Source organism: Morus notabilis, unplaced genomic scaffold (genome assembly GCF_000414095.1).
Source record: "Morus notabilis unplaced genomic scaffold, ASM41409v2 Scaffold795, whole genome shotgun sequence".
Classification (NCBI taxonomy): domain Eukaryota; kingdom Viridiplantae; phylum Streptophyta; class Magnoliopsida; order Rosales; family Moraceae; genus Morus; species Morus notabilis.
Window position 1 is genome coordinate 9,697 of NW_010359260.1, and position 12,816 is coordinate 22,512.

The 12,816-nt window shown below is 34.7% G+C and overlaps 1 protein-coding gene across 1 annotated transcript; it reads left to right on the top strand.

Moving 5' to 3' along the window:
* Window positions 1-11,309: 11,309 nt before the first annotated feature.
* LOC112090789 (beta-glucosidase 18-like) lies at window positions 11,310-12,667 on the top strand. Its single transcript, XM_024162900.1, has 6 exons — window positions 11,310-11,471; window positions 11,595-11,661; window positions 11,834-11,892; window positions 12,036-12,111; window positions 12,224-12,298; window positions 12,403-12,667. Exons 1-6 carry the CDS (start codon window positions 11,310-11,312, stop codon window positions 12,624-12,626), a joined length of 663 nt encoding a protein of 220 aa, XP_024018668.1. The 3' UTR covers window positions 12,627-12,667.
* Window positions 12,668-12,816: the final 149 nt, after the last annotated feature.

The following is a 12,816-nucleotide window of genomic DNA, read 5'->3' on the forward strand; positions in this document are numbered from 1 at the left end:
TCTCCAAAAAGGATGCTAAGGCGCGTTTAATTAGGTGGATCCTTCTCCTGTAGGAATTTGACTTGACAATCAAGGACAAGAAGGGAGTCAAAAATGTGGTGGCAGACCACTTATCACGTCTTGAATTTAATGATTCCGCCGAAATTCCTGCTATTAGAAATGACTTCCCCGATGAACATCTCTTCACCATCACGAAGATGCCATGGTATGCGAACATTGTTAACTACTTGGTGACGGGCGAGATTCCATCTACCTTGGGTGCACAAGACAAGAGGAAATTTCTGGTCGAGGTTCGTAACTTTTATTGGGATGACCCCTATCTTTTTAAGTACTGCCCCGACCAGATCATAAGACGATGCATCCCAAATGATGAAGTGTCTAGTGTCCTGAACTTTTGCCACAACGATGCATGTGGCGGTCATTTTTCTATGAAGAAGACCGCTGCGAAAATCTTGCAGTGTGGTCTCTATTGGCCCACTTTATTCAAGGACACCAATGACTTCTGTCGTTCCTGTGATAGGTGCCAAAAGCTAGGTGCTTTGTCCCGTCGCCATATGATGCCCTTGAACCCGATTCTCGTAATAGAAATATTCGATTGCTGGGGGATAGACTTTATGAGACCATTTCCACCTTCTTATGGATTCCTCTACATACTCCTCGATGTGGATTCGTGTCTAAGTGGGTAGAAGCCGTGGCGTGCCGGAACAACGATAACACTACTGTTGTAAAGTTCTTAAAGGAAAATGTGTTATCTCGATTTGGAACGCCGCGTGCCATCATCAGTGATCAAGGCACCCATTTCTGCAACCGTTCTTTTGAGGCTCTGATGCGCAAGTACGGTGTGGTTCATAAAGTTTCAACTGCCTATCACCCACAGACAAATGGCCAAGCTGAGTTGGCCAATAAGGAGATTAAGCAAATTCTAGAAAAGACGGTTAATCCCGATCGCAAGGATTGGTCTCTACGCCTTCCAGACGCACTTTGGGCATACCGCACTGCTTACAAAACCCAACTTGGGATGTCTCCCTACAGGCTTATCTTTGGAAAAGCCTGTCATCTACCTGTAGAGCTCAAACATAAGGCTTATTGGGCTACCAAGGCCCTCAACTTCGACCTCAGCGCTGCCGGTGTCAATCGGAAGCTCCAGCTTTCCGAAATCGAGGAGTTAAGGAACGATGCCTATGATAATTCCAGGATCTACAAGGCAAAAATGAAAGCGGCTCATGATAAGCAGATCCTGAGGAAGAACTTTGAGCCGAATCAGCGGGTTCATCTTTATGATTCCCATTTGCATCTCCACCCCGGTAAGTTGAGGTCGCGGTGGACTGGCCCGTTCATAGTGAAACGCGTTTTTCCCAATGGTGCTGTCGAGGTTGAAGACCCAACTGATGGGAGAATCCTTAAAGTAAATGGCCAGCGTTTGAAAAATTACTTAGAGCGGGTGAACCAGGTTGAAGAGATCATTCTCGACGACCCCGTTTACCAGTGATGGGAGAATCCTTAAAGTAAATGGCCAACGTCTGAAAAATTACTTAGAGCGGGTGAACCAGGTTGAAGAGATCATTCTCGACGACCCTGTTTACCAGTCCTGAGTAGTTTACTCACATCTCCTGTATCATATTTTTATTTTCTATTTTCTTCGTTTCTTTACATTTTTTTTATGTGTGTGTTTTTGGAAAATCATATCAGGAAGCTCATGCTGTGCTCATAAGTGGAATGCTCATCATCCAGGTGTCTTCTTTCTCTATATTTCCATAATTTTTGACACTGAGGACACTGTCTGATTTTGGTTGGGGGTGGTGGGCATATTCATGCGTAAGAGTGATTTTTGTCATGTTGATATTTGAGTTAAAATTTTTACGAAGTTATCAGAGTATGATTTCAAAATGATTGGTTTGAGTCAATTTTTGCTGTCTTGGTTAGAGTATGATTTCAAAATGATTAGTTTGAGTCAATTTTTGCTGTCTTGGTTACTAAGAAATGACTTCTAGAGTTTCTTTTTGCACGTGCTAAACCTTGTGGTAAGATGGATGTTAATGCATGTCAGCTGAGAAAATTTTCGAGTTTAAGTGCTTGATTTTTGGTGAGTTAAGAGAGTTGAGTAAACGACTTTTGAACCTTCATTGACCTTTTTGAGCTGGTAAAATCACTGTTAGAACATCATTACATGGTTAGTGGTATGCTTGGTGCATATGCTTGAGGGATGAATTTTGTATTAGATAGGAATGATCTTATGTAATAGAGCATTATTTCTTAATTTTCTATTAAAGAAAAAAAAAACTGAGCAAGAGCAACATTTCACAGATCCTATAGTTTGGTGTTAATCACATTTGACGCTATATAGTTGTTTGTTAAAAGAACACCTTTCTACATTCACTTCAGGTTGTCTCTTGCCAAAAACAAAAACAAAAAAAGAAAAAAAAAAGTAATTTATTTTCCTTGCATTTTTTTGGCTCTTTGTTCGTTTCTGTAAATTTCTGTTTGACCCAAATGAAATCCCAAAAGCTGGTTTGTGGTAAGAATGGTGGAATGTTCTAGTGGTTGATTAACCTATCTTTTAGTTAATGTTCGTTTGACTGTTTGTCCTAAATTTGACCTCTCTCACACTGAGCGTTGATTGTTCCATTTCCAACTCCATGAGAGAAAACCTTTGCACTCAAATATTTCTGACACCTGTGAGATCAATGGAGTTGAGACTTCTACTTGGTGAATTTTCAAAGCTGCATGTGTTATGGTCAGTGGTAAGAAGGTTACGGTTTGGAGCACACACACACGACTCTGGAGTTATGACTGAAATATTCTTGATAATATCTTTTGACTTCTTGCTAACAGTTTGTTTGAAATACTCAGGTGACTAAGCGAGTTGAGACTTAGATTTTCTTTGTGACATGATTTCTCTTGCGCTTAGATTGCTAGAGACTAGCAATAAGCTGGTTGGGGGTTGTGATTAGTGCATGAAAATGCACCCTAAATACTGCTTTTGATTTATATAATATTAAAATATTTAAGCTTTAATTAAGCAATTCCATTATTTTTATTCATAATATTTTAATTGGAATTTGTCTAGTTTTTGTTTAATTATTTAAGGATAAAAAGTAGTATAAAAAGCTACACTAAAATAAGCCATGAAAGCCATATTTTCAACAACACAGAGCCAAGCCGTTCAGCTAAGCCGAGTCAAAGCCACCGAGCCAAGCCACTGCATAGTCAGCGCGAAAATCTGCGCCCGTTTCTTCCGCCATCGCGCGCCTCGCGCGTCAATAGCACGCGGTACCTCAGGGAGCGCGTCCCATGCACGCGCGTTCTCCAGCGCGTTCCAAGGCTTTCCTCGCGTAGGTCCCGCATGACAGCGTGCCAGCCCAAGTCCTTCTCCGCGCGCGACAGCTGTCCTCCACTCTGCGAATCGCCAGCACACGCCAACCACTCCAAATGCGACACGTGGTGAGATTGACTCCTTCATCCAACCAAGCTTCGACACGTGTCTTCTAAGATGTTGAATCCGAATTCTCCCCCAAAAATCTGAGCAAATTACCAGATTTCTTCCCCAAATCAAATATGTGATTCCTCCGAATTTATGTGTAATTTTATTTTGTTTCATTTTCTTTTGTAATTTTCTAGTTTTACAATTTATTTCCTTATTTGACAAACAACCTCTGAATACTATAAATAGAGGGGTTGGCTTAAGGTTTTAGAAGCTTTGAATATTCAATTTTCTGTCGTCTTGCTGTCAGTCTCATATTTTCTCTCTAGAACTTGTGAGAATGTTTTGCAAGATAGGCTAGAGTTTTCTTTGAGAGGTTAGAGATGAACTTCTGTTGAGTGACTCAATTCAGAGTTTTGATTCCTTGTTCTGTAAACTTCAACATCTGAATGAATTAAATCTCATCTATTTTTCTATTACTTTTCAAAATATTGTGTGCCAATTTTTATATAAGTTCAGTCACGCTTTTCTTATGTAATTCTATCATGCAATGTTTTGTTATTCAAATTATTTTACAAATTGTCATTTACTGCAATATTGTCAGATTGATATATTGTCGATTTTAGATAACTTGTAATAATAATATTTTCTGAGCCAACATAGAGATTTAATTTATTCGATTATTTTATTTTGTGAATCAAAACTTGAATTGGTGAACGAAGCATTAGGGATTCTCGACACCTTACCGTTTTCTTCATACATATTTTCTCCTTTTTATTTTATTTGCAACAAAAATCTCAAAAACTCTCATTTTTCTTTAATTCACTTTTCTCTAATGCTCTTATTATGTTAATTATTCTTGTTATTTTGTTATCTCTCTGTGGATACGACCACCTTCTGTGCTACAATTGACCTCTTGTGAACATCACTTTTGGGTGTTAATCACACACTCCGCTTAAGCATGTCTGAATCCTTCACATTCTCAGCATTGTATTCCCTTATTTCTTTTCGTCTCTTCAAACCGTTGAGAGTTAAAATTCTTCTTTTGAGAATTTTTATTCTTTGAATTCTCTCCAAATCTCCCTTTCTTGTTGATCTTTTTCAGCATTTTATTGAAGTTTTTGGTGAGTAAAGTAAGAGAATCACTCAAGTCCTCATCTTCGTTGGTGTCATCTTTGGTGGACATATCATCATAATCTGCTTGAAGAGCAATTCCTCTACTTTTCTTTTTATCCTTAAAGTTCATCTCAAAGGTTTAAAGATTACCTATGAGTTCATCAACTCTCACATTCTCCACGTTTTTTTGCTTCTTTGATGGTTGTCACTTTGTAAGCAAAACATGCCGGAATAACCTCAAGGTCTTTTTCAGCAATTTGGCATCAAAATATTTTTCTCCAAGGGTGAAAGCTTCATGAGCAATATCACAAAGCTTTAAGTTGAAATTGGCAATACACTCATCCTCCTCCATTCGTAAACGTTCAAAACGGGTTGTGAGGATTTGAAGCTTTGAGGCCTTTACAGCATCCGTACCTTCATGCGCAGTTCGAAGAATATCCCAAGCTTCTTTTGCGAACCCACATCTGGAAATCAATTTGAATTGATTAACATCCACAACATTGAAAATGACGTCCAATGCTTTTGAATTACTGTTTACTAGCTTGTCCTCATCGCTAGACCATTCCTCTTCTGGCTTAGGAATGGTATTGCCTTCATCATCTTTAGTTATTGGATGAATCCATCCGGTTAAGACAGATCGCCATGCCTTCTCATCAATCGTGAAAGCTTTTATGCAAGCCTTCCAATAGGGGTAATTGACACCTTTCAGAAACGGTGGTTTGTTCACCAATCTTCCTTCTCTCATGACATCCATTCCTACAAAATCAACCAGTACACCAAGATCTCACCGAAACACACGTCATTGACCCTTCTTTGATACCAATTGTTGGTACCAGTTTGAGTCTTTTAATACTTTGTAAGACAATATAAATAATGCAGATACGTAAAATAAAAGAATACAGAGAAATGGTTCACGGTTCGGTCACAACCTACTACGCGGGGCCACGCCCAGATGATGAACAATCCACTAAGAACTATTTTACAATTCAATTGGACTTAATCTACCTGAGACTCCCTCTCTAAGGAGACGCCTATGAACTTGCAATTTCCTAATGGACTTGAACAGCGAGATCCCCTCGACTTTTTAACATTGGAATCCCTCCAACTAAGTTTTTCTTCTAAAAAACACTCAAATCATCTCTCTGAATACAAGTACTCACCCTTATCTTACAACCTAGAAAAACTAAGCACCACAGTATCCAAAGACTCAAGGGACACTTTGAATAAATAAGCAAAGTGTGAATAGCTTGACAACCTCTTCAATTAATTCACTGAACTAAATCTGTTGCAGATCCTCGTTGCAACAAGAACTGCAACACAACTGTCAGAGTCAGCTATCCCAAAACCATTTCAAAAATCAATCTTCTTAAATCCTGAAATATTTCTGAAATTGATATACGAATCTGGACACATTCCTAGGAGACAGAGAAAGATCATCCAGCTGCGGAAACTCAATCAAATATCAATCAAATCACCAATTATCAATTTACCATCTTTGGATCAATAGTTGACTTTCAAAAATAGAAACTATATTCAGTTTCCAGATATGTAATAACATTCCATTTCTCACAAATCTTCTAGGATACTTCCTTCCTTCTATTAATCCCCAATCTTCTAGGATACTTCCTTCCAAAATTGATCTCTATCAAGAAAAGAACATTTTATATTTGAAGCAATCAAGCAACTAAAAAAACATCCGATCTTCTCCATAAACGACAGTTGCCAAAAATACCTATTTTTAAATTTTTACAACCAATGTCAACAATTTGCCAGCTAAAGTCCTAACAGATTTATACACTAGTCTAAAAAGTATCATCTTTCTGTTTTTGTTAGATGTTTTTTTTTTTTTTTTTTTCACTTTTCCATCAATTGTTTTTAAGGAAGGTGTCATTCCTTTCACTTTTTATATGATCCAGTTTTAATAACATGCTCTTCCTTTTACTTCTTCCAACATCTTTTTTTTTTTTTGGAAGGGCCATGGATTTCATATTTGTGAACTATGCTTTCAACACTTAAAAAAGTCATATCTCCAACCTATCGGGATGAGAATCTTTAGTCATATAAATATCTACCTTCGATATATTAAAGATATAGCGGTAGACATGAACTCAAATATCCATTTCAAGATGATGATCATTACATAAATGGTTATCAAAGTAAATCAATTTAATTTAACATAATTATTGATAAAACCAGTGACACTTTTATTCTAATCCAATATATATGCATGCTAAGTATATATCAATGTTTTTACTCCTAGGCCTGCTCCAAAAGTCAAGATAAGTCATTTTTCTAACTGAAGACACTTACGGTCTTATCAATGACAAAATGCCATCCTAGTTTCATAGCTTGTGGCATATAAGGGCGTTTAGTATGAGATAATTTTTGAGTGGAAATGAAAATCTTCTCACATTTATATGTTTGGGACAAGAATTGTGATTTTCATATTCCCAAGAATATCAATTCCATGAGATTTATTTTACTCCAAAATGAGGTAATCCGAATAACAGATTCCCATCAATCTAACAAGCATGGCAATCACACCCAACACACCATTGTTCTTCTCCCAAACCAAAATGTGCACCGGCCTTTCCTCACCAACAATGTTAAAGTATAAAATTATTGTTGGCTCACATTCTAATGGCTTAAGTTTTTGGGATGGATTGGTAAACTAACATGGTATCAGAGTGGGAGGTCGTGAGTTCAAACCCCCGTAATTGCATTCTTTATCCCCATTTAAATTGTTATCATGTGTTGGGTCTATAATATATAATTTACCTACACGATTGCTCATTGTCCAGTCCACATGTGAGAGGGAATGTTAAAGTATAAAACTATTATTAGCGCACCTCACAATAGCTTAAACTTTTGAGATGGATTGATAAACTAAGAAACAAAATTTTCAAATTCTCCCAAAATCAATTTCAAGGCTACAAACCCATATCAATCCAACGTGAGACAAAACGGGGTAAAAGGAAATTATTGAACTTGCAATCTAAAACCCATGAGCTTGTAATCATTTTGTTGCATTTCATCCGCAAAAAGTGCATCCATCGTGACACAAAACGGGGTAAAAAAAATTATTGAACTTTGCAATCTAAAACCCACTACACTTGACGATCTCCGTCTCTTCAACGAGAGAGAGAGAGAGAGAGAGAGAGAGAGAGAGAGAGAGAGAGAGAGAGAGAGAGAGAGAGAGAGAGAGAGAGAGAGAGAGAGAGAGAGAGAGTGTGTGTTTCTCGCGTTGAGAGAGAGAGAGAGAGAGAGAGAGAGAGAGAGAGAGAGAGAGAGAGAGAGAGAGAGAGAGAGAGAGAGAGAGATTGTGATTTTCCCGATTGTTGATTCTCTCAATTCCAATTGTACGTAATTTTGCTGCTCAGAGGAAAATGCTGCTTATTTTTTTGTAGAAAACAAACACAAACTATTAGTTTGGGAAGAAGAAGAAGATTTTTTATTTTGTAATTTTTTAACTTAATATTTGTGTTATTCTTACTTAAATTTAGATTTTAAAAATTTATTAAGATTTTTTTTGAAGAGCGGCTTATAAATTTATTCCTTAAATTAAAAAGATTTTTTTGTGTTTTTTTAGAATAATCCAATTTTTAGTGTTTAAAATATTTAAAATTAGTTATTGGTAAAGAAGAAATATATTACATTACTTTGTACCAGCTAAACACAATAAAATAATTTTTTTCAAAAATATGAGAAAAGATTCCCATGTATAAGCAAACGTGGTAATACATATTTTCTAAAAATTATATTACATTTTATCACTTTTCCAGTAATATGATTCTTGTACATTACCGCATACTAAATGCCTCTTATGTTTTTAGATGATAGCCTCGTAACCGTATCTTTCCACATACAAGCCTATATATGCACGATACATTGTTTAGTAATTATGAAAAAAATCAGAAATACCACTCAAGATAATAAGAATATTATTTGTCCCTTCATTAAAAAATAAATAATTATCATTCAATTAATAAGGAGAAAATAAAAGACAACAATGACACCCAATTATTTTAGGAGAGAATTACTGAACTTATGGTATGTTTACCTACACGTAATCGGAATGAGCATGAATCGGAGTGGGTAGAATTTGGAGTGGGTAGGATTCAGAGTGAGGAATCGGAGTCAAAATAAGCTGTTTACTTAGTGATAAGATTCGGAATCGGAGTCATTCCAAATCTCATTCATACTTTTACTTACACCCAGAATCGGAATGAAAAAGTATAAAAGTACTAATATACCCTTTAAATCAATTTGATATTTTCAATTTAAAAAATATAGTGTACTTATTGTTGTCCCGAATAAGGCTACCCAAGAGGGGGGTGAATTGGGTTTTGAATATTTTTTGAGAGTTTATACGATTATTCGAAGATTAAAACTAAATATAGACACTTAATTGAACAAGGTACTTTTAACAAACACTTGGTGTACAAAAAATTATGTAAGTTAATGCAATAGCACAACCACTTGATTTACACAGGATGGACCAATCTAATATCAAAAAAAAGTTCAATAAACTTATCACGACGAGTTAAAACAATCAATGTCAGCAATCAAATTTAAAGTGCGGAAATTAAAGAGATAGAGTTAGAGAGATGCAAACGAGATTTATAGTGGTTCGACAAATAAATTTGCCTACATCCACTGTCGCCGAGATATTCCGCCTCTCGACCTCTTTCACTATTCGATCGACTTTTTAGCACGATCACTCCTCTTACAAGAAGGCGAATCTTTCTACCCGAGGCTTTGCCTAACCTCTTACACAACGTCGATTTTCCACGGAGATCGACCAACCAAGTAACCCAATACCAAAGTAATGATTATGAGTAATGAAGCACTTACTTTCACTCTCCTAACAATGGTTTTACACAATTTGAAATCACTAGGAGATGATGAACTCACACTATCACAAGATAATTCAAGTTAGGCTCAATTATGTGTGAGAGAGTTAAGGATTTAGAGAAGATGATGATTATGTAGACACAATGGAGAACTCTCTTTTTGATTTTTGAAACTTTGAATTCGTTCTCTGTTTTTTGCAAGGATTTTCTATTGAGAAAAATGACTTTTCTCTATTTAACCTCTCTTTCCAACGGTCATATTTTTGCCCGTTTACCCAGTACCGGTCGACCGGAGCGGTTGACCGGTTGAGACAAATTTGAATTTGAGCTGTTCAACATTCTTATTGAGTGACTTTTGAACAGAACCGGTCGACCGAAGCGGTTGACCGGTTGAGGCATCACCGGTCGACCGGTGCATTTAGCCTTCTCTGTCACCGGACGACATAGGTCGACCGGTTAACACTTAATTTGCCTCAAATCTTCACACATTTGTACTTTTAGGCCAAATGTCATTATGCACTAAGTTTAGTCTCATTTTTAAAGAATAATGTGAGTGTGTGCATGAGCCTAAACAAGAATTAATCATGATAGTATGAAGTCAAAATCAAATACAAGACTAAGGAGATAATAAAAACCTATTAGTACTTGTCCAGCTTGATTTTGTTTGCTTGCTCTTGATCTTTGGTATTTTAGCACTCCAAGCCTTGAATTCCTTCTTCAATTTGCATTTGTCAATCTTGAATGTATTTGCATTGTATTTCGCAAAATGCTTCTTAAGTTGATTTATAATATTAATTACGCTAAATACACAACTCAAAATAGAATCATTAGAAACATAATACATTGTGTTTGTGATCATCAAAACATGAGAATATTCAACCTTGGGCCAACACTTATTATATTAAAATTAATCATAATTAAAATATTTTTTGTAATAGTTGGGTACTAAAATAATAAATATAAATTGTACAACTATTTAAAATATAAAAATAAATTTTAATTAAATTTTAAATTAAATAAATAAAAATAAAAAATAGTGTTAAAAAATAAAATATATTATTAATTTATTAAAAATAAAGTTCATATTTATTATATTAAAGTTAACAATAATTATGCTAATATTATAATATTAGGCAAATAAAATAATAAATATATGTTGCATTTATTATTTTTTGAATTTTATTTTGAATTGTGTATTTATAAGTAAAATAAGGGTATAATAGTAAATTAATATTAATATTAGGAATGAGAGTCTCAATCCTAAGGGGGGGCATGGGAGTGCCAATCCCATTCCTCAATCCCAAATTTGAGTGAGGCCCACTAATCTCACTCCCATTTCAGGATAAAAAAGAGCAAGTAAACATGTGATTGACTCCTATTCTTCAATCCTAGTAAGTAAACATGGCATTACTCTTATGAGTGCATGAATCATAATTTTTACTATTTAATATTGATTAATATCCTTTTGACTAATATAATTATTTGACTAAAATGATATTAATCAAGAATAAATGGTAAAAAGCTAGACTCATGTATTTTAAAAATATATTTGTCTCATTTTTTCACTATATAAAATGATATAACTTATATGTTTGCACAAAATCATGGCAAACCATAATTAACAGTCTTGACATTTAATTTGTTTGTCATATAATCAATAATATGAAAGTGATTAGGACATATTAACATACGAAATAAATATATTATATTGACCTAAAATATCATGAGTATACATTTAATTTATCTTATTTTTTTTCCTTTTTTTGTTTTTTTAATTTAAATTCTGCTCCAGTTTGTTTTCCTTGAATGTGAGGCTCCATAGTAGTGGCAACGGTTGGACATCGGTCACATGTGCAGGGCAAACAATTATATAATTAGAATATTAGACACAAATTAAAACACAAACGGAAAAAAAAAAAATGAAAGCCAGAAATAAAGCAGAGATCTTTTTCTTCTCCTCCTTTTTTCTCCTTCTGGTCAGTACTCTTCCTTTAGCCCAGTCTTTCACAGAAAATGAAGAAATCCATAGAAATCAATTCCCTGATGGCTTCTTCTTTGGAACAGCTACTTCAGCATATCAGGCACTTATTATACAATCCTTCTTTATATTATATGCTTCACTTTTTTCTTTGTATTTTCCCCATAATATTATCAGATATTTTTTGTCTTCTTTTTTTGGGTGCATATATATAATATATTTGCAGATCGAAGGTGCATATCTTGAAGATGGTAAGAGTCTTTCCAGCTGGGATGTCTTCAGTCATATTCCAGGTTAGAGAAATTGACCAATCATCATTTTTACCACAATTATATATTATGTTCATGAAATTATCTCTTTTTAATTCAAAAAAAAAAAAGAAAATTCTCTTTTAATTTTCCATTTCACTTATATCAAATGTATGTGCTTATAATATTGGTATGTTCATGACAAATTATACTTCAGGAAATATTATGAATAATGACAATGGAGATATTGCAGATGACCACTACCATCGCTTTCTGGTAATTAATTTTTCAACCACTTACTTGAAAACGCTAGCTAGACAGCTAAGAAATGGTTTTTCTTTTCTTAATTTCTTTTCCTTTTAAATTTTTTGCCTATCTTTTTGTCACCACTAATGTTTAGTGGGAATTTATTCACACAGGAAGACATTGAGTTGATGCATTCTCTTGGAGTAAATGCATATCGTTTCTCAATTTCATGGACAAGAATCCTGCCGGGTAAATATATAAATCTTTTGTTGATTAATTTATCTAAATTATTTATATAATTAATATTCTTCCAGCTTAATTAAATATCATGTTGGGCTTAATATAATATACCTTACTACAGGAGGGAAATTTGGCGATGTTAACTCAAAAGGGATAATGTTTTACAACAAAATTATAGACAATTTGATGTTCAGAGGTATTTTTTTGTTTTCTTTTCTTTTTTGAGTATTCTAAGATATATTTATTTCTCTACTGTTATTTTTTTAATTCACTGACCCAGATGGTGTGTATTATGTGCAGGAATTGAACCATTTGTGTCAATGTACCATTTTGATCTGCCACAGATACTAGAGGATCGATACGGAGGATGGCTAAATCCTTTGATACAGTTAATTATTTCTTTATTCCCATACTCATCCGTTGCAGTAATTAGCATTGAAATCCCTAGTAGTTTTTTCAAGAATCAGAATCTTTTTCGTCCAGAAATTATCATCGAATTCCTGTCCTTGTTCATGACCACGTAGAGCAGATTATTGCCTGTAGTGTGTGTGTATATATATATATCTCAGGGGGGAAAAAATTTAATAATAAAACAAGCAGTTTCATGTGTTAATCTTTCGTCTCAACACGCTTTCCTAATATTCATCGGCCAATAATCTGGTATTGGTTCATTTATAAAGCATTAATTTGGTTTCTTTTTCTGAAAAAAAAAAA